Source organism: Chroicocephalus ridibundus, chromosome 7, assembly GCF_963924245.1.
Source record: "Chroicocephalus ridibundus chromosome 7, bChrRid1.1, whole genome shotgun sequence".
NCBI lineage: Eukaryota > Metazoa > Chordata > Aves > Charadriiformes > Laridae > Chroicocephalus > Chroicocephalus ridibundus.
The window spans coordinates 7835311-7859211 of record NC_086290.1 but is presented as its reverse complement, the minus strand read 5'-3'; the positions used below and the strand labels follow the sequence as shown (position 1 = coordinate 7859211).

The 23901-nt window shown below is 38.4% G+C and overlaps 1 protein-coding gene across 3 annotated transcripts; it reads left to right on the top strand.

Annotated features, from left to right (window-relative positions):
• The first annotated feature begins 106 nt into the window (after positions 1–106).
• RAB3GAP1 (RAB3 GTPase activating protein catalytic subunit 1) lies at positions 107–23824 on the top strand. 3 transcript variants are annotated; one of them, XM_063342599.1, is made up of 25 exons: positions 107–174; positions 270–325; positions 1155–1230; positions 2611–2743; positions 2976–3054; positions 3704–3823; positions 4417–4582; positions 5391–5490; positions 7528–7609; positions 8431–8499; positions 9249–9322; positions 10051–10143; positions 11336–11505; positions 11829–11927; positions 12311–12483; positions 13515–13569; positions 13852–14208; positions 15295–15432; positions 17040–17267; positions 17799–17895; positions 17985–18088; positions 18198–18313; positions 19578–19680; positions 21217–21237; positions 22578–23824. In XM_063342599.1, the coding sequence occupies exons 1-25, from the start codon at positions 157–159 to the stop codon at positions 22818–22820; spliced, it is 2970 nt and encodes a 989-aa protein (XP_063198669.1). In that variant the 5' UTR covers positions 107–156; the 3' UTR covers positions 22821–23824. The 3 variants fall into 3 exon arrangements, 2 of the variants coding, with proteins under 2 accessions (XP_063198669.1, XP_063198670.1); XM_063342600.1 differs by lacking the exon at positions 21217–21237; XR_010072123.1 differs by lacking the exons at positions 19578–19680; positions 21217–21237; positions 22578–23824 and having other exon boundaries at positions 17799–17882; positions 18198–18216.
• The last annotated feature ends 77 nt before the right edge of the window (positions 23825–23901 follow it).

Here is a 23901-nt window from a genome sequence, read left to right as displayed (position 1 = left end):
CGTGAGGCGGGTTCGTGAGGCGGGTTCGTGAGGCGGGTTCGTGAGGCGGGTTCGTGAGGCGGGTTCGTGAGGCGGGTTCGTGACGCGCCCTGCCCCGCCCTCCGCCGATTTCCCGTCAGCCTCTGCGGTGGCGGGGTGTCCCGGTAGTGGCGCAAGATGGCGGCGGACAGCGAAGTGAGTGTCTCCCCTTTTCCTGCCCTGCGCTCTCCGCCGGCGCCGCGGTCGCGGCTGTCCCCCTGCTCACTGCTTCTCCCGCTCTCTCCCCGCAGCCCGAGTCGGAGGTGTTTGAGATCACGGACTTCACCACCGCCTCCGAGTGGGAGAGGTAGGTGGTGCCGCCGCCGCCGGTCCGGCTCCCCTCAACAGGAGCGGGCCGGGGCGGCCACGGCCGAGCCCCCGCGATGTGGGGAGCCGGTTCCCGGGGGCAGCCGGAGCCCGGTCCCGGCCGTCCCGGCCTTACCGGCGCGTCCCTGCGGCGGAGGCTCAGGCCGCAAGTGATGAGCTGGGTAAGAGGATCTAGTCAAGCTGTTTCCCAACTTAGCGAAAGGTCTGGTTTAATGTCTATTTGCAAAGGGATTAGAATAAACATCTAGAAGGCTTACTTCTTTCTTTTTTTTTTAAGTAGTTGCCTGATTATTAAAATAGGCATATCGTAGCTGAGGCCTTTAAAAGTTCCTAGAACAAGAAAACTTAATGTGAAGAATGCTCTTGTGTATTATTTTTTTAAAATGACAATGTCTGTGACAGAAGGTGACAAAGATTTTAAGCACTGCATTTTTAATCTGAGTTTAGTTTATAATTTTGTGTCAAATACGTATTTATCCGTGAACAGTGGAACAGGAGCATGTGTTAAAACTAATACACTGCAATACCAGAAAAAGGTGAGATTCTATAATTACTCAAAGCATGCTCATAGCAGTTGCTAAAAGTCACTGTCATCTGAAATGTAAACACGGGAGGACCATTTTATTTGTACAAGGAAGCAATTGTTCTGTTTTTGTTGGGGGGTTGGGTTTTTTTTCGTTGTTTGTTTGTTCTTTGGGTTTTTTTAAGGAATTCCGTAGTAGGACAACATCCTGCCTGCTTTTAGGGAGCTGAATTACAATACGCGTTTAGTGTTCAACATGTATTAATGTCTTTTCCCCTCCCAATAGATTTATTTCAAAAGTAGAAGAAGTATTGAATGACTGGAAACTTATTGGGATTTCTTCAGGCAAACCTCTAGAAAAGGTCAGTTACTTCTTCTGAATTTTCTTTTAGAATTTAATATAATATTAAATAAATATTAATATTAAATAATATTAATAAATGCTAATATAAGTAAATTGTAGGTCAGCTGAATGGATGCTGATGCTCTTCTTATGTCTAGTAATATGCGTGTATATTACATGTATTGCTGTTTTCTTAGGTGTGGCAGATAATGATTTGTGTAGGGGAATTTCACTTGTAAAAGTGGCTATTTGACAAACAGTCTCTGAAAGTTTATTGGTGGGCTGTCTGTCAAACAAGCTATGTCCCTGTTAAAGTTGTGCCTTCATATAGGGCCTGCTGATTTCTTCTATTCACAGTTTTGGGTCTGGGAAGATGGTTGAAGCTGTTCTAAATTCTGAAGTAGTTTTTTTGCCCTGCCTTGTGCCTTCATCACGCATCACATACTTATGGTTGAGGTTTGCTTAGTACTACTTGTGACTCAGTATGTTTCGCAGATTGGAGAGATTTTTTTTTCAAAGTCTAATTAGAGCCTTTGTAGTGCTTTCTCAGTCCTGTAAAATGCAGAGGAGATTGCTAAGCTCTTCTGCGTGCTACTGCGAATAAATTCAGCTGTTCTGGATTGAATGGCAGCTGTGTTTCCAGAGGAGTTTTATGATTCTTAATTTTAGGCAGGGTACAGACTATTCAGAACAAAAACTTACGTTATCTAATTACCTAGTTTTCAGCCTTAGCTGTCAGTGTATTCCTACATGACTTCTTTTCTAGATCAGACCTCTCTCCTTGATTTCTGGTGGGAAGACACCCTTTATGTATCAAAGGGTTGTCCAAATTGCTTTCTTTTAGTAGCAGCAAACAATTCTATACAATGATGTAGACTTTTTCTTAGCAACTTTCCTATGCTCTATTTTTGTTTAAAAAAATTAATTATCCTTACACACAGAAGTTTTGCAAATTATAGATAAAAAAATCATTTATCAGTGAAAGCATCTTCGAAATTAATATTAAAGTAGTATTTGTGTAGAATGGTGTAGATGTGGATAAAACCCCAACTGGGAAACTTCTGTCTTTGGGCTAAGCTGAGGGTGCATACGCTTTAGAGGCATAGTTGCATGTGAGAGGATGTATCTGTCTCTTTATTGCCATGTAATTCTGAAGACTTCTTGGGGATAACTGGACCTTGAAATGGGCATGATTATCGGCAACAGGGATTTTTGCATTCAGCTACCTTTATAACGGAGTGCTTTGAGAATTGTTTTATTGAAATGAAACCAAGAATAAATATTTAGCAGTAGGAAAAAATGAATAATTATTGCACATCACCTAGGCAGTTTACTTTTTAAAGCTTATGAGTGTTAACTTAAATTTATGCAATCAAATAGTATCTCCTTTCATATGCAGGGTGTATACACCACAGGAGCATGGGAAGAGAAATCAGATGAAATTTCATTTGCAGACTTCAGATTCTCAATTACGCATCACTATCTTGTACAAGAACGCAGTGACAAAGATGGAAAAGAAGAACTGGTAGAAGGTAGCTTACAGTTCTCTTACATGCCTGTAAGGATATGAGAAAAGACAATTTCAGAATGTGGAATTCGCAGTGTTGCGAATGTGTTGCTTTGGTGTGAATTTTTCTGGCATCTGATGGGTGTGAGCTGACATTTCTGCTTTTAATATGCTTTATGTTCAACAAATTGCTAATGTAAGTAAATTGTAAGTCGGCTGAATGGATGTTGATGTTCTTATGTAATTTTTTTTGACAGATGCCCTTCCTCTGCCTATGCAGGACTTGCTGTGCATGAACAACGACTTTCCTCCTAGAGCTCACTGTCTGGTAAGATGGTACGTATGCTGCCTCTTGTCTTTAATACAAATAAGCATAGCAACTGAAAAATCTGTGATGCTGGCACAATCACAATTTTTTTTTTTTTCCATAAAGAGTTACAGCTTAAGTAAGATGATTCTTTGTACTGGACACAGGAAAGGAGTGCAAACAAAGCATAACATGGTGGGCCTACCTTTACTTTTTTTTCCCCACCCACAATATTTTTTTCTGAATTGGGTAGATTAACCAAGCTTTTATATTTGTAATATTTATATGCATTCTTAAAAAGGAAAGCTGCAGCACCTTAAGAAACAACAACCACCATATTGTTAGTAATACAGATCACGAGCACATTATAGCATTGTTGTAGAGAGATTGTTTTTATGTATAATAGTTACAGGATGATAGACCTGGAAGTCTTCATATTATTTTGAGTACCTTTTTTGAATGCTGTGAAGCTCCAGTAGTTTGTGTTTTGAGAATCTGCAGCACTTCACACCCACTCTGTTCTTGATCTATCTGAAAGAGGTACTCATCAAAATAACAGATTGCGTAGTCTGTTTGTGACAACTAGGTTATTCAGGTTACATTATTTCTAAAAATTCTGTGTTTCAGCTGATTTGCTAAAAAAATGGGAATGTGCTCTTTTTTCCTCTCTTTCTTAAGGTATGGCTTACGTGAGTTTGTGGTTATTGCTCCAGCTGCAAATAATGATGCGGTTCTTAGTGAATCCAAATGTAACCTTTTGCTGAGTTCCATTTCCATTGCATTGGGGAACACTGGCTGGTAGGTGAAAGCGTAAACCTTTTTTTACACGTCCAGGTGAAACTCTAGCATACCGCTATTGCGAGGAAAAGTATTAAATTGATAGCAAAATACATTCAGAATTTGCACCATAATATTGTTACAGAAAGATTTAAATAAGAAAATTTCCTGTGGAAACTTTAAAAAGATTGATTCAATGTGTTGTTTATATTCATTATTGTTTAAAAACCTCAAAGGCTTTTAAAGCTGCTAGAAGTTGTTGGAATAAGTGGTATGCAAAACTTAACTTTTGGAAGAGGATTTCTTCCCTGTGTGTGGTATCATTAACTTTCAGTTTAAATATTTTTGAGGAATGTTAGAAAGTTAGGCAACTTAAGTCATGGATAGGGCTATGCTTATGACATGACAATTTGTTAGATGTTCCATTTAATGGTGAAATTAACAGTATTTTTCTTTGACTCCTGTTAAGCGTTTTAAAACTCTGTTCTGCTGGGACAAAATGTATTCTAAAGAATATGAAATTCGTTTGAAATTATCTTAAAATATTTAGCTAGTTTTAAAGGGTACAAGACAGGATGACATTTTAGATAATCTGAAATATTCATGTTTTATAGTCAGATACCACTATTTGTGCAAATACATCATAAATGGCGACGAATGTATGTTGGAGAATGTCAGGGTCCAGGAGTTCGAACGGACTTTGAAATGGTTCATCTTCGCAAAGTGCCAAATCAGTATATTCATTTGTCAGGATTACTGGATATCTTCAAATCCAAGATTGTAAGTACATCTGAATGTATATAACTGATATTAAGAATAATTATTTTTATTGCCTGGTTGCTTGTAGATTCACTTCTGTCTTCTAGGGATTTTTTTTTTTTTTTTGTAAGGATGAGGTAAGGTGGAGTTGTATCACTGCTGATACCAACAAAGTCTTTTTCCAAATATTGCCAGTATCTAACGATGAAGAGTGAGAATTGGGTTTTGTTCCTGAGTGTTACCACCTTCATCCATTTTTATTTTCCACTGGATGTGAAAGAATGTGTCTGTTTTACAGTCTCCTTGTAACAACCCTCTCTTCCCCCTCCCCAAAACAAACTCTATTTTGCTGTTTAAAAAGAGAGAGGGTGGTTGAGGTGGGTTTTTATTCTGATACTTTGTAGCTCCACAGAGCTGAGTTAAGGGTGAAGAACAACATGATGAAAAGTGAGGAGTGGACTGCTGGTTTTATGGGGTGGCATGGCTGGCTGCAACACTTCACAACTAATACTGGTAGTCAGTAATCTCATCAAAACACTGAGGAAAAAAAATCCTTAATGAAAACCTAATGCATTCTGGGTCAGAGTTACTTCTGAGTGACCAGTTAAATGGAACATATGAATGCCTTGTGCATTTTTAGAAAGCTTATGTGCTTACTTTTATCTGTGAGTGGCTTGTTGAGCAGTGGCTTTGCTGGTAATTCTTGGGATGTTGAAGTTCTGGTAAAATTAGCTCTTTTACAAGCTATCATAACTAAGTTCTGTTCAGGGTCTGGGGTGTTTGAGAGGATGTACTCTTTACGTAAATTTTTTTCTCTAATGTTTTCAAGGGATGCCCTTTAACACCGCTGCCTCCGGTTAACATGGCTATTCGGCTTACATATGTGCTTCAAGACTGGCAGCAGTATTTCTGGCCACAGCAGCCACCAGGTAGGAGACTTGTGTCCTCAGAATAACTTGTTTTTAAGATCAACAGTCAATGCTAAAGCAAATGATTGTCTGTCTTGCCAGAAGAATTAAAACATTTGCTGCATAGGAAAGGCTTCAGTTAGAACTGAGTACCATCCCACGCCCTGTGAGAGGCTAGCAAGCTTAAAGCTGCTCTGAAATCATGTCTGTGGCTTATGATGGTGACAGGTGTTTTGATTAGGGCTATGCCTAGAAATATGCTTTTTTAATAGTGTTTAAGAGAGATAGTGGCACTTCTAAAATGGTAGTATCTGTTTGGAGAGAAAAGGGCGACTGGCTGTGGATCTGTAAAGAATTCTGCCCTGAATTCCATAGGGAAGCTTTTGGATTCAGGTTCTAGTAGGTGCTAATACTTCCCAGGAAATTTGTTTTTAACAGACCTATTTATATATAGGTAGCATCAGAAAATAAATGATAAACTTCTCTTGGATCAAAGGCAGACAAATCTATAGGAAAAAGGTAGATGTTAGTTCCTTCTTAACATACATTTCATTAGTGATGTGGTATTTTAGGCACAAGGTGGTGGAACAATTAAAATGCCCGAGTTCTATTCTTGGCTTGGTAGTAGCTTTATGTAACAAGGTTTAAGCATTTAGGGCACACTTAGAGGGACAGAACCTGTGTGATCTTGGTCTGGCTATCTAATTGTTTGGCTCCCTTTGCTTTTAAAAAAGGGAAAAAAAAAAAACCAACTTTTTTGAAGTCTGTAGTGAAGTGGATCCTGTGTGCTTTGTACCTAAGGAATGTTGAAAATATGTTTAAAGAGAATCCTGCTCTTAAGGGTTAGAAAAAATCAGTGCTGTTTTAACTGATGTAACTCTTTGTAGGTAAACCAAGTTTACCTAAAGAACTTGGGAAGCCAGTTCTGTGGGTTGTATTTTTTATTAATTCTGCAGACACAGAAGTCAATGTCTTCTATAGTCTCTCTCTGCCTTGCTATAATTATTTAGTAAGTCAGGATCCCTGCTTTGTGATGAATGAGTTGTACCACTCTGACCATATGTCTTGATTTGAGCAGTTTGAATAAATTCTACTCTTTCAGAGGATTCTGGTTAAGGGAGCTAGTGGCATAGTGCATTGCAGAAACTGGAGATGGACGACATCATTTTTAGTGCTGTTGCTACATGAAGTTGTGGTTTTATGTTCATTGTGAAGAAGTGGATCTGTACTTTATTACCCTCAATTAATTAGCTCTTCTCAAATAAAGCCGAAGAATTTAAATGTCTTTTTTACTTCTCTGAAGAAATTATGTAATTAAGTTATCCAAATACTTTCTATTCTAATACCTTGCTTGTTTTGTATGTAAACAGTTTTCCAGATGCATTTAAAACCAGGATCAGATGCTGTAATAGCATTATTATAATGGCATTACAATACATTATTACCCATTTACATTTTTGTTCAGTGAAGGCTGTCTGGTTGTGGCTTATATATTTGAAGAATATAACATGGGTAGTGGCTGAGGATGCTGGGGGACATCTTTAACTACCTGGGATTACAAGAAATCTCCCACATCATTGGGTTAAGTCTTTAACTGTAGGAGATGTAACAATCACTCTTTTCATAAAATTTTCAACCTTTTAAAAGTAGTTCGTTTTTCACTCTGCAGAGTTGCTCTTTTGGAGTCTTCTTTTTCTGCTTGGAACTGATTTCCTGCCTAAATATTCTTATGGCAAATTCGTGTCTGTTTTTTCTTGTGTCAACATTGAATCTTTAAGGCTGCCTTTATTGCTATTGCTAACCTTCCCTCAACATGAACTACAAGAATTTTATCTGTCTTTTTGAATGTTCTGTTGCATGATTACTTCCCAGTTTCTTCTGGGAACAATTACTTTGACTGTATGCTAGGATTGCGTTTTCGTAGCTTTGTCATCTTAGCTGCTCAGCTATTCTCTGGTCATCCTACGTGCTACAGTCTTTTTAATGTGAAATTAAGATGATATGCTTCTTAAAATACTCCATAAATTCTGTATGGAAAATGTATTGATCTGTCTTCAGATATAGATGCTCTAGTTGGGGGAGAAGTCGGAGGCCTTGAGTTTGGGAAGTTACCATTTGGTGCCTGCGAGGATCCTATTAGGTAAGATAAGAGTTCAGAAAACTGTTTTATAACTTCTTTAATGGTGGACTTAAAGGTATGTTATTTCAAATCTTAGCTTTGCCTGCCTGTCACTTAATGTGTGCCTAACAGATGATTTAATTATTCAAGTACATAAAAAACATCTATGAAAAGTAATGGTTTAATAGCAAATAAGACCGTTTACAAAATTGTCTAATGATATTCAGAGTTCTAGCTCATAAATCTTTCACCATAAATTTCTGGAATACTCCTTTTGTCTCTGAAACTATCATGTTGAAATGTACCTTAACTGGGGATAAACTTTAAAAATGGTGTGCCTTCATTTAGGGGTTGGACTCGCTCTCATCTTTTGTTTGACATTAGTAGAAGACTTAGATTGAGAGGGTCGGGTAAACTGAATTATTACCATCTCTCTATGACCTCTTCTGAACACCCCATCACCACTCAGCAAATCTAGGAATCATTTTAATGTATTAGACAGTGTTTAGTGCTCTAGGCAATTCAGGACACTTGTTTTTTCCTCTGTACCTGGATACCTAGATTACAATGCACAATCTCTCCCTTTGTAGAGAGGAGTCGTGAGAGTTTTCTATGCCAGGCACTAGTGAAGTTCAGTGTGATACTGGGTGACATGCTGTAGAATAATCAATAGAATGTATGCAGCAAGAAAACTCATGGGAAAACATGCGTGTTTCTGGATGTAGCTGCAAAATACATAAAGGGACTTCAATATATGCTATCATAAATATCTTTCAAGATCTTAACTACGATAGAGAGAACACTTTCTATTAGCACTGAAAGATTTAAATCTTTTGTTTCAGTGAGCTTCATTTAGCTACCACATGGCCTCATCTAACGGAAGGTATAATTGTCGACAATGATGTTTATTCGTAAGTATTTTGTCTGAATAGCAGCTATCTAGAAGTGCACTTTATTTGTTAACTACTGCATTTTTAGTGACATCTAAAATGTTGTGCATGACTTTGTGTGAAAGAGAACCCATTTTGAGGAATGCTGAGGTCAGTAGATAGAACATCTCATTTGTGAAAACACCTTTTGAAATGCATTTCTGTGTGAGAAAATACTATTTTATCATAATCTCAACAGAACACACACCTTCATTTTTGGGCATATTCTCATGCTAGATTTATAAGTTTTGTGTATTGCATATTTCTTGGAACATGGAAAGCAAAAAGAATTAACTGATTAACATCCTTCTCCCAAAAATTATCATCCTGGATTTCTGCTATGCCTCCTAAAAAGCAAGAACAGTCTATTCTGATACTTAAGAAAGAAGGAAAAAAAAATGGTTTATTGTTTAAATTAATACAGAAATGTTTTCAACATTACTACACTTTTAAAAGAAGACAATTTAGTTGTAACTGAGTTGTTCTCATTTGTTTCTTATTAACGTTATGTATGTACATGAGAACAGGGACTCCTGCTTGCATTTTAGAGTGTTTGTCATGTTCTTCTATGTAATGTGTATATTACAGTGTGCATGGCCTAACCGGCTATGACGTTACATTTATTGAGAATTTGATACTCTTCACTTGTGAACTTATGGTGACAGCACGACGCTTGTTGTTGTTGTTTGTTGGTTGTGTGTGTTTTTGTTTTTTTTTTTTTCTTTTTTAAGTGACCTGGATCCTATTCAAGCACCCCAGTGGTCCGTGAGAGTCAGAAAAGCAGATAACCCTCAGTGTCTATTGGGTAAGACATTAGAATTCCCTGTCTTCTCTTACGGCTTTTAAGCTTGTAAATTGTGAAGTTAGGATTGAATTGTTGATTACCTGATGACTTCTGTTTCCTCACTCCCCTTATTTTTTTGAGTGGACAGTATTTTGGGCTTCTTTTTCAAGAACACGAGCTTTGCAAAACCAAAAGTTTCTGTTGTAGGTTATTCTGCCCCTGTGTACCATGAACTTCATTGCTGTTCTTACTTCACCAGGTTTCAGAGAATGAGCATTTATCGTGTGTGTTCTGTGAAAATTTAGATTTCCTAGAATCTTTAAATTTTATTAAGTGCTTTCTGCATATTTCCGTTTCCTTAGTTGAATGAATGTCTGACAGGCAGGATTGGTATGCCTGGAGAGCTGTACTATTGTCCATCCTCACCTTTAGCTTGTGGGAAAAAGGGCTCCAAAACTAAAAAAAATTAGCATGCTGCATAAGTTTCATCTTCTTCTGGGTGAAGAAGTGGATTAAACTGCATGCAGAACTGTGCTCTGGAGAGGTGGCTGATAGCTGTCTAGATGTGCATTTTCCTAAGCTTTTTTAATTATGTGGTTTAAAGATATTTGTGCTTCAGAATAAATTATCATGTTCTTTCAGATGAAAAGATGAAATCTACTGTCCCTTAGGAATCACTTTGAGGGTTAGCTTAGCATTCCATGAGATTTTAATTAAGTAGTTGTTTAGAAACTTTGTTTCTCTTATAGGTGACTTTCTTGCTGAATTCTTCAAGCTTTGCCGTCGGAAGGAGTCAACTGATGAGATACTTGGAAGATCTGCATTTGAAGAGGAAGGAAAAGGTAAAACTAAAATCTTGATGATTTGTGTTACTTGATTTTAATTGTTAGGCATTTTCTGTAATACTTCTAAGGATTTTTCTGGTCCCAAAGTCTCAGAGGACAATTGCCTCTGTTATAGTTGTGTTTTTTCCACTGGAAAACAAGAGTTTAAAATTTGATTAGTGTGTACAAGAGTTGGTTTTGAGCAAAAGATAAACCAGATTTGTCTGCACCTTTTTCTGTATTTTTGTATTTTTTCCACTTTTTTCTGCTTTTTGAAGTACCATGTAGTGCATGTTTTAACAGCCAGTTTAAAGAGTCTTTAATCAGTTTGAGGGGCTTTGCTTCTTTCCTGCCTCTTGTCACCTTTTCTTCCCTCCAAATATGGCCCATATCAATGTATTTTCTTTGGTTATACTTGGCCTAAGTTTTGAAGGAGCTTACTAGTTAGCTTACGGTCTTAGACCGAGTAGGGTGTGTATTACTCTTAGTGCTTGACATACAGTCTGTTTAGCCCTTCTTATCTCTAATTTTCTTGAAATGTTTGCCAAGATGAGGTTTTTCAGGCTGCTGGTAAGTACTCACTTACATTTATCTGCCCTTTTTTTAACAATATTAATTAATTTTATTCTAAGAGAGGTTCTAAAGTTCACCAGCAACAACTCTGGAAAAAATATTTTGATTTGGGGAGTTTACCCAAGGACTCTAGAACAGAATTGTGCTTACACCGTGTAATGTCATACGTATAGTGATTAATACTGGGTTTATTTAAGGCTTATCTAAAGCTCTAGCATATGCTTGAACAGTCTTTGTTACCTACAGTGTGTTTGTTGGTTTCATGTATAAACAGCGTTTAAATACTGGCTTGTCAGCAGGCTTTTTGCTGATACTCTGCGTGTAATTGTCTGCACATATGCAGTACTGCTACAGTAGGTGGCAGGCACTATCTGTAGCCAACCCAGTCTAAACTTCATTCAGTAAAATAAATCAAGGACAGTCTATGACTCCTTTGTGACCTGGTTCTGCCGCTTTCTTTGTGGCTAAGAACAATATAATGTGTGGAACTTGAGAGCACAGGGGTGTAGCTTTGGTTAACAGGGTGTTAAAAATCAATAGAAGATAAACAGACTGAATATGACAGGTGAACTTTTTTAAGAGATGGTCTTGTGGGTTTTTTTGGGTTTGTTTTAATGATTTTTATTATACTTTATAGAGGTTGCTGATATTACCCATGCTTTATCGAAGCTCACAGAGCCAGCACCAGTCCCAATCCATAAATTGTCAGTCACAAATATGGTTCACAGTGCAAAGAAAAAAATTTGCAAACACAGAGGTATAGATGAATCACCTTTAAACAATGAAGTTCTGAACACTATTCTTCTGGTAAGTGAGCTCTCTGCGCATGTTAAATGTGTATAAAACATGTGTTTCACGCTTCCACGGATGCATTTGGGTTATAGTTTATGGCAGAATTATAAATAAAGATCTCTGATGTCAGTTCCATTATTTGAATTGCATTTATCAGCTTTTTGAAATAGCCTCAGTTGTTACAAGTCTCTGCAATATAAGTAGAATGAAAATGAACTCTGAACTCTGCTAACAGTTTTAATTATAGGGATTGCTGGTACGTAAGCAGCAGTAGCTTTAGGGAGAAAGTGGGAAAATCAGGAAGAAACAAGTTTGGATTTTGTTTTTGTTTCTTGAAGTTCTTATTTCCTGATGCTGCTGACAAACTCGCAGATGGATTTGAAAGCAGAACTAGCACTCCAGCAGGAAACAATCCTCCGCCGGAGAATGAAGATTATGTAAGTTTTCCTGACTGACACTCAGGAAAGAGAGAAAGAAGTTTTGAGTGTGTGCTCAGACCGACTTCACTGTAGTTGCCCTATGTCTTGTAATAGATCATTTTTGGAAAGATGAAATTACCTTTGTGGAATCTCTATGTAGAAATAGTGATTATTTTGGGTGGTTTTTTTTTTTGTTTGTTTGTGGTTTTTTTGGTTTGGTTTGTTTAGATTTTTCCTTCTAATTTTTTTTTCTTTCAAAGGCTGACATTTTTTGTAGCTTATACTTACAGGCTTAAAATATTGTTTAGTCACTTGTATTATCAGACAGTAGAGAGATCGTATGGATTGTAAAAAAAAGTCATTGTTCCTGTATTTCCTGCTTTCTTTTGTTTCTTACATAGAATCTCTTCAGTCAGTTTAAATCTGCTCCTTCTGATAGTCTGACGTACAAACTAGCTTTATGTCTTTGTATGATAAACTTCTACCATGGAGGAGTAAAAGGGGTGGCACATCTTTGGCAAGAATTTGTGTTAGAAATGCGCTACAGATGGGAGAACAACTACCTTGTTCCAGGGTAAGAGATTTTTTTTTTTTTTTCGTTGCTTTGTCATAGAAAATGTTCTTTGTTTTAGGAACAGAGTGAGTTCACTATGACTTTGAAACATACTGTTTGTTGGGTTTTCTTTTTTAAATTGCAAATGCTGGCCTCTATTTTTTTTTTTTTTTTTTACCCTACTTCCTTAGAGCAAGAAATGATAGGCAGTAGGGAAAAGTGTCTGTGCCCTCCTTTGAAAACTTCAAGATGTTTGGAGGAAGCTCAAGTTTGAGCACTCTGCTGTGTGAGTGAGGGTGCGGGGCTGGGGGGGAAGCTTATGCAAATGGTTGGCTTCCACTTTATCATTTGATGAAAATGAAGGAGCTGATATAGTGAGAAACACCTTTGCATTGTAATGGGGTTTTGCCACTTTTCTAAGGGAGCTGTTCCGTGTTCCTCCTGGTGAAGTAGCTTTTTCAGGCAGCTAATGCTGTCTCAAGTATTCCAGCCCTTCCAGGTCATGTCTGCTGCAGCAGAGTTTGTTGCAGACCAAATGAAGGGTTCTGTCAAGATGAGATATCAATGTAGAACAAAAATATATCCTTTTTTTTAATGGGATGGACTGGCTGTTTGTTTGCCAGGTTGTACTTTCAAATGGTTACACTAACCAAAAAAAATGGAGCCTGAAATATACAGAGATGACTCTACTATATCATTGCGGTTTTAAAGTAAAGTCAAAGGTGCTGAAGTTTTATTTGAAGAGAGTTACCCTTTTAGCATCCAAATGGAAAACTGACCAAGAAATACAGGGTGTGTCTGTTTTGTACTAGTGGGAATGACCTCTGCGCTTCAGAAATGACCTCTAGGAAATAAATGTAGCTTTACTTCTGTGTCTGTTCAGTCACTAGCTTGTCTTCTGAGACCATAGAAAAGCTGCATAGTTGAAAAGGTGGGGGTGGGTTCAATGTGGATATTTGCCCCTCTTTTGGATTTCATATAATTTAAGATCACATGTGTGTGAAAGATTCAACTTTATAATTGATAATGGTTACACTTCTACCTTTTGTTAGATTAGCTAATGGCCCTCCAGATCTGAGATGCTGTTTACTGCATCAGAAACTTCAGGTAAATATCCCAAATTTAAGAATGATTTTTCTCCTAAGGAAACTGTCAAAATTATAGCAATTATTAGGTAAATATATTGTTTTTGTAGATTTAGTTACGCTTGTATTATTGGGTCTGGTCTTCATTTCTTGGGAAAATCTTTGTTATAGCCACAAGTTCAATGGAATTTATTATCTTTTAGAATTATAAGAGATTTTTGGGGAATCTCCAAGTTTTTCTGTGACATTGTTTCCGTAAGAGAAGTAATTTCTAAACAATTTTTTTTTCCCTTGAACTTGTTAGATGCTAAATTGTTGCATAGAAAGAAAGAAAGCAAGAGATGAGGGGAAAAGGGGGAGCGTGTCCGATCGTTCACCTGGTGATACTGGCAAAGGAGCAGACCATTCTGGAGATAATGCTGATAAGGAAAAAGAAGTTGGCAAGTCTTGGGAATCATGGAGTGACAGCGAAGAGGAATTTTTTGAATGTCTAAGTGACACAGAAGATCTTAAAGGAAATGGTCAGGAAAATGGAAAGAAAGGAGGAGCAAAAGAAGGCAACAAAGAGCCTGTAAACTTAAAACCAGAAGGTCGTCTGCATCCGCACGGAAAGCTGATGCTGCTGCATCCAGGAGAGCCTCTCTACATCCCAATAACACAGGTTGGGTAGCAAGAGCTGAGCCAGATGTGCAATACGAATCTAATGCAATATGGCTCATACCTAGAACTGTGAAACTGTGTGTAGTTTGCAGGTTGTGGCCTTACCCATTGTTAAAATTGCTAAGTGGTTTTGGCGTAAGACTTTGTTTTCCGTTTTTAAAACTTGATGAGGCTGTTAAACTGAAATCTCACATGCTCTTTGTTTTATTTGAGAATGGGTCTCCGTACCAAATTTCACTCAAAACACTTTTTTTTAAACAAGAGTTAAGCTGTCTTGCTGACCTTTACATTTGGGTTTCTTTTTATTTTCAGCTCTTGAGGCATCTTCCATCCCCTCCTTACTTTCTTTCCTCTAGAGTAGGAGCCTTCCACCATGAAGATTTCTAGCTGACTGGCCAGAGTACTGGATCAGTTTTGCTGCTACATTTTTTTTCTTTTTTAAAAATAAAAAACATTTCTCAATTCATCTAAATGGCCATAGCCATCAGGTTTTGGTACCATTATCTAAAGCAGGTTTTATCATCAAACTACCAGAAATATTACCTGACACAGACTTTCTTGTAGGGTGAATAGGGGTGAAACAGGAAGCAGTGGTGTTAGAGGAAGTAATTTGAAATCAGCTATGCATGAATAATACAGTATTTTTCATTCACTTGAGAGAAATTATTTTTAATGGATTTGCTTTGCGTGGGTGAAAGGTATGAGCAGAGTGTAGTCAGGCAAAATGTCGATTAATTATGGGCTGATAGTATCAATGGCAAAAATTCCACATCGCTTTAGGTGGATCTTCCTCCATCTCAACAAAATAGTATCAGTCAAATATGTCCTGGGCTTCATCTGGATTTTGGCATTTTAACAACATATCCTTATATTATTACATCATTCTCAAGTTGTTTTCTTTTTAGTTTCTTTTCATTAGCGTCTTCTTCAGATGCACAGCTTTAGGCTAATGGTTGTCATTATTTCATTTGAGTACAAATAGAATAGAATGAACTTTTGGTGTCAGGGAACTTTCCACTCCTCCTTTCTTATTAAGGAAGAAGTCTAGGACAGGCTATTTGTAAACTTGTCTTTTTCCATGTTGCAGGAACCAGCACCCATGACCGAAGACTTGCTGGAAGAACAGTCTAAGGTACTGGCAAAACTGGGGACATCAGCAGAAGGTGCTCATCTTCGGGCACGCATGCAGAGTGCCTGTTTGCTCTCAGATATGGAGTCTTTTAAGGTAGTACTACTTGAAAAATTCTGTGAGACTGCTTTCTTCTTAATTAAACTATCCCTCTTGCTTGTGTTGAGCAATTTTGAAGGTTTTTCTGACAAGTTGTTCATTATTTTTTCCTCCATAAAACTGTTTCAAAATAGTTTAAAGTTGAAAATAAAACCCTATTGATAAAAATTCTGGAACACTTCAAAAACCTGTGACTATCCAGTCTATTACGCTGTAACGTTCCAGGAAATCTGCACAATGTCTGTGGGAAGGGAAAAAGCCCACAAAACATACAATTGATAAATTGGGAATTAAAACTCGGACAAGTCCATACAAAATGATGTCAGAAGAAAACTGAGCATCAAAGTCCTGAATCAAAATGACATGTGTCTCCCTCCCACTGCCTTGTAGTTCTTGTTTAGTGTCTCTCTTACCTGTACTTTCCACTATGTCTAGCTCTGTAAAATGCACCTTTAACCGGACTCCAAACAGATAAAATGTAAAGGGTGGTGTAAAGAAAAATCTATTGACATGTTCACAATTCTGTATTTGGACTCTGGGGAGGCGGACATAATTTTTATGTATAGTTGAAGATGTTCTGTACTTTAGTAGGAAGGGTAAGTTATCGCTATTTAGAAGTCCTATACAGCTGTTCATCGAATTGGGACCAGACTAGCTGTGGGTTTGGGTAATTTGTTGCATTTCTTTTCTGAGCTCTGCAGAGGGAGTTAAGAGCACATATGCAACTGTCATCAAAGGATCTCAAAACTCTAAAAAGATTGAAGATTCTGTCAAATAGTTATATATGGATATTATTTTTTTTTAAATTATTGCAATGCTTGTAGTAAAAGGATACAGATGTACTGTAGAGTAAGATTGCAACATACTAATATCAGTTTATTAGCAGGGACTCATATCATATTAGATATACGTAGCAGTTTTATTTCTATGGTGCAAGTGATCTAAAAACTTAAAATGAGAATATAGAGCTGTAATTTGAAGTGGAAGTGCACTCTTGATAGGCACATTGAATAGACCTACGCATGTATTTGTGTTGACATGGCATCAATGAAAAATGAAGGGCTTTTTTGGAGCGTGTTTTTTTTAAGTTCCTTTTGAAAGGAAGAAGAGAAGGTGAATTTTGTTACCGGAGTGTTAGAAGATGGAAAGTCAGTGCTGAAAGCATATTTATGCAGCCCAGTGATTCTTTTAGGCTTGGGCTGTTTTTCGTCTAAGTCTTTAATGGTATAAGTTTATACGTTTAAAAAAAAAAAAAACAACAAAAAACCTACTGAAAATTGCATGTATTGGGTACCAGATAGAAGCTTGACTTAATGGTATAATTTTGAGCTTTCCTGAAGTAACTATGAATGTACTAGTTTTGGAGCAATAAGAAGGTTTCTTTGTTGTTGTCGATGGTGTGGGTTTTACCCCTTGCCTTTGACTTGGTTTACACTCTATTCCCTCACCCTCCCAGGTCTCTTCCCTAGTGTACAGTTTGGTGACTGTGAACAGAATTCCCTGAGTTTTGGCTCCTAGCCTGTGCTCTACCCACTAAACTGTATTGCCTTCCTACCCAGATTATCATGTTTTCAGGCACAATTTTCATCTCCTCTTCATTCTAGGCAGCTAATCCTGGCTGTTGTCTGGAGGATTTTGTGAGATGGTACTCCCCTCGGGATTACATTGAAGAGGAAGTGGTTGATGAGAAGGGGAATATAGTAATTAAGGGCGAGCTGAGTGCCCGAATGAAGATTCCAAGCAACATGTGGGTAGAAGCCTGGGAGACAGCAAAACCAGTCCCAGCCCGGAGACAGAAGAGACTCTTCGATGACACTAGAGAGGCAGAGAAGGTGAAAAGCTCTGGGGCTAATGATAGTCTGATCTGTAATGTTTACAGCAGGCCTTTCTTCTTCCTCCTGCAAGATTTAAATATTAACGCATAAATATTCTTGGAGTTATTAAACTGTTTTGTATGTGGCTTAGAGTTAATCAGAAATTCTTGCTGCCGTACAACAGTGCGTTTGAAGTATCTAAAATAATCAGTGTGTGGGATGTAACTTCACAAACTGTATTACTGAAGTACTTCTTTCCATTATTAGTAAATAAAACAGATTTTTATTTGCGTGTATGTGTTAGGAAACTAAAGTGTTCCTAAAACGTAATTATTTTTAGTTTCATTCTAACCTGTTGGGACTGTAAGCAATCACTGAGGATTCATGCAGAACTACCTATTGAGTCCTGTCTTACAACAGTGCTCCGTTCTTGTGAATTCTTCAATGTTAGGTACTCATCTTTCGTAGTTAACCTTATCTTTGGGAAGTAGTTTTGATCACTAAGATATTAAATTTTCTAATGTCATATTAAACTTTCTAATGTTATAGGTGCTTCATTACCTTGCAGTTCAGAAACCAGCTGACCTTGCAAGGCATCTGTTGCCTTGCATCATCCATGCAGCTGTACTCAAGGTAAAGGAGGAAGGTAAATAATGTTTAATAAATTATTAAGTTTTTTTAGGGTGAACATGAATGCAATAATTACACCTTCTTCTTTTCTTTTCCTCCTCATAGAAGCACTAGAAGATATATCTTCAGTTAAGAAGATTATTAAGCAGATAATATCCCATTCCAGTAAAGTTCTACGATTCCCAAATCCAGAGGACAAGAAGATGGAAGTAAGACAATTACACTGTCTGGAGCTGAAAACTTCATAGATTTTTACACTGTTCATGGGAGTGCTAAAAGAACATCTTTTTAATTTTAATTTTTATTAAACTCTTGCAGGAAATCATTGCTCAGATTATGAGTGTGGAAGCTATCATTGCTAGGGCCAGGTCTCTGAAAGCAAAATTTGGGGTAGAGAAATGTGAAAATAAGGAGGAGAAAGAAGATCTACAAAGGTGACGGATTTTTTTTGTTTTCTTGTTCCGCTGCCCCCCCCCCCCATTTTTTTGTTTTTCCTCTGATGCCCTTTTTTTTTTTTGCAGTGTCAAAATTTATGACAAATGGAAATGGTTATAATACAGAAATACTAAGGAATCATTTAGTAGCTATAAACATTAGGTGTCCCTGTCCCTAGGCTACCTAGAGATGTTGTATGTGGGTACACTAAATGCTCCTCTGAGTAACCATCTCTTTGAAAACATGTGATACAGATTTAATGGATTTAATTTATTTTTTCTTGTATGTAAAAGGTATATTTAATGAATTTTGTTACAATAGAGGTAAGATTAGAAAGGACTAGGAATTTAGTATTTTCTATAACTAATGTGGAATGAAATACCCCCCACCCCTCCACCCCCAAAGTTAGATTTTCTTATTCAAGTCTCCTTACTAATTTGAAACATGTTACTGCGGAACTGTATGAATGACAAGTGACAAGCCATGTTTCACTGCTTCGCTACCTGCTGTCAGATTATTTACGTATTGCTTAAGGTGACTAATACGTAGCATTAAAAAAACCCAACACGTTAACTTCTTGCTGCTGTGCCGAGAGAGATGACACTTTGTAGTACATGTTGGCAGCTCAGAGGAGTGATGTCTGACCAAAGCAATATATTGGTGCTCAAAAAAATTGTCATGTTGTTACTTCCTCTTTGTGGCTGACACCGTGAAGGCTTTTCATGTTGAATTTATACATCTGCATTAGGAGCCTGGGTTCCATTTATAGTTATTTGAGAGAAGTAATCCTTGCAGAGGCTGAATTGCAACCTGGGTGTTAATTGGCCCTGCTGCTGGAGTTGCAATGCAAGGAGCTGTATAATCCTGCCTTTCCTGACCTCACGCGGGAAGCTGCTGTGTCCAGCTTAGTTCTGACCTACGTTATCTTAAAAGAACGGCTGCTTGTATTTGCATGAAAGAAAGCAACAAGGTAGGAGGGAACAACTGAAGGCTTAGGGGGCGTTAGTCTTTAGGGTTGAGGGAAAGGAGTAAAGGGATGAAAAGGTGATGACGGCATTTGAGTGGGATGCTGAAAATGTCAGGGTGTTTTCCTTAAACTTTTAGAACAGAGAACTCCTGAGGGTGTCTGCCAGTTCTTGCTCTGTGCAGATGATGGGAGGAGAAGACCTCGTCACAGGAAACAATTCTGTTTTTAGATTAGCAAACTAGGTACAGCTGAGAATGAAACATTCCTTTTTCCTTTTCAATAATTTGTACCACCAGATTTGTAAACTGTCTCCTGGACCAGCCAGAGGTGTCAGTTATTGGTGCAGGAAGAGGACCTGCTGGTAGCATTATTCACAAGCTGTTCGTGAATGCTCAGAGGGTAAGAACAAGCTCTTGATTGCTTTGCAGACAATTCTAATTTAAGCAATATAAGACAATGAATTATCATATGATGCCAGTTTATTTTGTCTGCATATATGCATGTATTGTCATAAATGTGCTTGACGTTTTTCTTTGTGAGGTTCAACATGATTTTGTCAATAACAGAAACTTGCAAAATGAAAGAAGAGTAAATGACCTGGGATGTCAAACAATTAAAGCCAGCTGGGTAGATAGAGGTGCCGTTAATGTTTGATTTACTTCAGACGGTAACATCAGTAACACTGTTACGGCACAAATTTCTGCTTCAGTCAAATTACACAGTACGTGCAACATCACAGCAAGAACAGTCAAGTGTGTTGAGTGTTTCACATAGGAATGTAGAAAAAGCATCATAATATTAAATACTTCATGAAGAGTAACTTTTTGGACTGAGGCTTATACTTGAAATACTTGAGATTTCTGCTGTGGAAACTAGTGTGTTTAGGAAGAGTTTCAGTTCTTTTCCAGTACAACTCTACATTCAGTCTACTTATTGCTGGTGTTGTATGTATTTTCTGGAAACCCTTCCCCAGTCTGTATTGGTATAAATATTCCCTTTTTCTCTTAAGCAGTCTTTGTAATAATTAGCCTTAAAGTATTGATTTCCAGGCTTTTTAGACTGCAGTCAGCCTTCGCTTTCTGTCAGAACGACACCCGTTCATAGCATCAAATTATCTAACTAGAACTTAACTACAGTGGTAATAACAAGGTAGCATGGTACTGCAGGCATCTTGGAGCCTGAAATCCCATTCGGAAATCATTGCTATAAAAATGTTGTGATTGGGTATTAAACAATTTTAAGCTATGGATGCTTTTATAATAATCTGTATTTTGCATCTCGGCATAAAAAGGACCATTCTGAAAACAGACCATGGTTATTCTGGGAAGTGAAAACCAGAACACTTATTTTGTCCTTCTAGTCTCTAGGGAAAATCTGCTTGCAAATCTCAACGTGTCAAGCAGCCTTACTTACAGACTTTCCTGTAAAGCCTGAGGTTGTGCCCTTGCCTTTTTAATATCGAGTAGTTATGTTTTTAAAGCTGAGTAAGAGTTTCTAGGGTTAATGTTCAATAAAGATGTATGTAAACTTCTAGGGTCTTGTTTGTTTTGAAACATCAGTAACTAAAAGTAGGTTACAGACACTTCCCGCTAGGAGCTGGTCACTGTTAATTAAGACTTCTTAGTGGGACAGGAGCTACCTTGCTGTTTATCTGCCATGAATTACTTCAGTCGCAAGCTGGTCGGTTAATAGAAGTTGAATTGACTCCCTTGTTTGTTACTTTTTGAACCTGGACTCCTCTCCGAGTTGTGTAAAATGTGTTGTTATATTCTCAGACTTTCTCAGGAAGATTTATGATAGCAAATGCATGTTCTTGGGAGTAGAGTGCATGATGTCTCTTAAACCTACAGTCTCCTTCTAAGCTCTTGTAAGTCACCTCTGACTTGCCTTTGTTTCTGTCTTTCATCACTGGTTCTTTTCTCATCCCTTTCCAAGCTGACTGAATCTTCTGATGAGGTAACCAACTTTGTCCCTCGTTTCCCACTCATCTTCCCTAGCTGCATAGACTTGAACCTTTTGGTAGATAGAGTACAGCAGCCTGATTTAGTTTTAATCTGTTCACATATTAAGCATAAAAACAATTTTGTGTTTCCAGAATGGTTTTTCCTCGTTCACTGACTTTATTTTTAGAGCCTAACGGGTCATGAAAAGAGAGAGAAATCTTTATAAAAACAAAAACCAAACCAAATCAAACAAAACCCACTTCTTAAAGGGAATATTAATGCTTTCTGATGCTGAAATATGTGGCCTTGCCTTTGTATTCTTCTGTGTTGCCATCACTGTGTTTTGTGTATTGAACAGCCAGGCGTTTGGGGGGGTTAGGTAGGGATGGACAGTACCTGAATGTCACAGTCCTGGGTACCAGAACTTACTGACACCGCTGAACGTTTTGGACAGATACAGAGAGGTTTGGGGAAGAACTGGGGTAACTGTGTGAAGTGTAGCACAGGGAGCTCCCTCTCTGTTGGTTTCCTAGAACTGCTTTTGTGGGAACAAGCGGAACTTGTCCCTGCTGACTTCTTCTGTGGCACAGGCTGTGGAGACAAGTGGTGGCAGGTCCCCGCTCCTGGGGAGCATCTGGGGAAGAGGGGTGGGAGCAGTGGGGCAGCTGAATGGGGCCATGAGGGTTGTCTGGTGGGTTCTGCCACAGCTTGAGTTGTGTACACTTAAATTAGGACCCTATTAGGGTACTGGGGTGTGTATATATATGTAATTAGGGAATGCTTAGGGGGCTGAGTGGCGCATGCCAGCCCTTCTTCCAGTATGCAGATTTTAGTGTTGCTGCTTACTGGCTTTGAGACAGTGAGCATCGATGGAGATTGCACGGCATCTCCCTTGCTCTGCAATGTCTCATTTCGGCAAGACTCTGGCCATGAAAAGCATGTATCGGGTTAGTATTTTGAGTTTGAAAAGGCAGGTGACTTTTTGTGAAGGCTCCAGTAGTGGTGCTGGTTGTTTGTAAAAGGAGGCTGGCTTGGCCTTGAGGGCCAGGCGAGCTGAGAGGAGAGCCCTGTTTGCAAAGGGCATTTCGTCTGCTCAAAGCCCTCGCTTCACACAGCCAGAAAATCAGGAGCTTAATCTAGGCTGAGCTTCACCATCCACACTGAAGGTTCCTCCATTTGATTGTGCACAGCTTATTTCTTGACATCCCATTAGTGTCTTGCTCTGTGTACACATGAAGCCTTTTGATGTGTTTACCATTTCTAATCTTCCTCTGTTCCTCTTAAGAAATATTTTCTGAATCCTATTCTTAAGAAACAGCTTGCCCTGCCATTATACCTCTGCTCTTATTTAAGGTCTCTGCAGTGCCTCCACTTGATGAAGAATTGAGGAGATCGGGTTCGTCAGAGGAACGAAGACTCAACGCAGGGGCCGTTTCTGATTTCCCACCACCCACAGGTCGCGAGGTGATTTTGCGCACAACTGTCCCCCGCCCGGCTCCTTACTCCAAGCCCTTGCCCCAGCGCATGTACAGCGTGCTGACCAAGGAAGACTTTCGGCTGGCAGGTGCCTTTTCAGCAGATACAACGTTCTTCTGATGTAACCAGCTGCATTATCTTGTGTGTCTCCACAAGTAGCATGCTATTCATTTTCCTTTGGGGAAGTTAACACAGATTGACTGGCTTGTGGCGAAGAGAGAATATGATTGTCATTAGTGACAGAGTGTCATATTCCCAGTGGAGAGCTGAACTGGCAGCTGAGATGGATGCCTGTAGCAACTCCAACTTGGAGGTTTGGCTCCATGAGTAACTTTAATCGGATCTTTGGGGAAGAAAGTTTAGCGATTTCCTCTCTGTCCAAAGGGAGCACATTATTATTATTTTTTTTTGATTAGCTTGTTTAATAACAGACATGAATGGGCTGTGTGCAAATGCTTCATGTTGAAATTCATGCAGAATGTGCTTAATCAAAGTTCTTCAATGAAAGTACTTAATCAGACTTTATCAAGTGACAGTAGCCTACTTAAATTGATGTGCAAACAATAATTTGTATTTATTGCCAATCATAACTATTTAGCCCAGTATTTTTTTATTAATTGCTAAGTTGCAAATACTTCTAATACATCCTTGGTTTTATTTAGAGTATACAGTACATTCTAGTTCATGCTAAACTTTCCTAGCATTTGCAGCAGTTATCCAAAAGGATCTTACGTTGGACACTTCCGCCAAACAGAAACAAAGAGATTTGGGGCTGTAACTGGAGGGTAAGCCTGATAGCCTTAAGTGGATTGCTGACGGTTTTGGAGACTTCATATCCTTCCCTGCATGCAAGGGCCAAAGCTGTGTGTAAATGACGTGTACAGAGGTGTTTCACCGTAAGCAGCTTGCTGGTATTTACAGAGAGCGTTTGAATGCATACTGGGGCTTTGGTCTGATTCGGTGAAACAATTCTATCGCCTGCTGTAAACTAACCCCACTGGGTATTCATGCGAACACTACGACCTGTACGTGCCAATGTTGCTTTTACAGTCATCTTTGTGGGTTTTAGTGAGAAGCAGCAAAAGATCAGCGTTACTTTACAAAATAAAATGTAAAAAGAGCTACGGTATTGTTGACATTATTCAGTGAATCTGAACTTATTATTGGCTTTCTGACTTCTTCAGGTACTAGCAATGGTTTT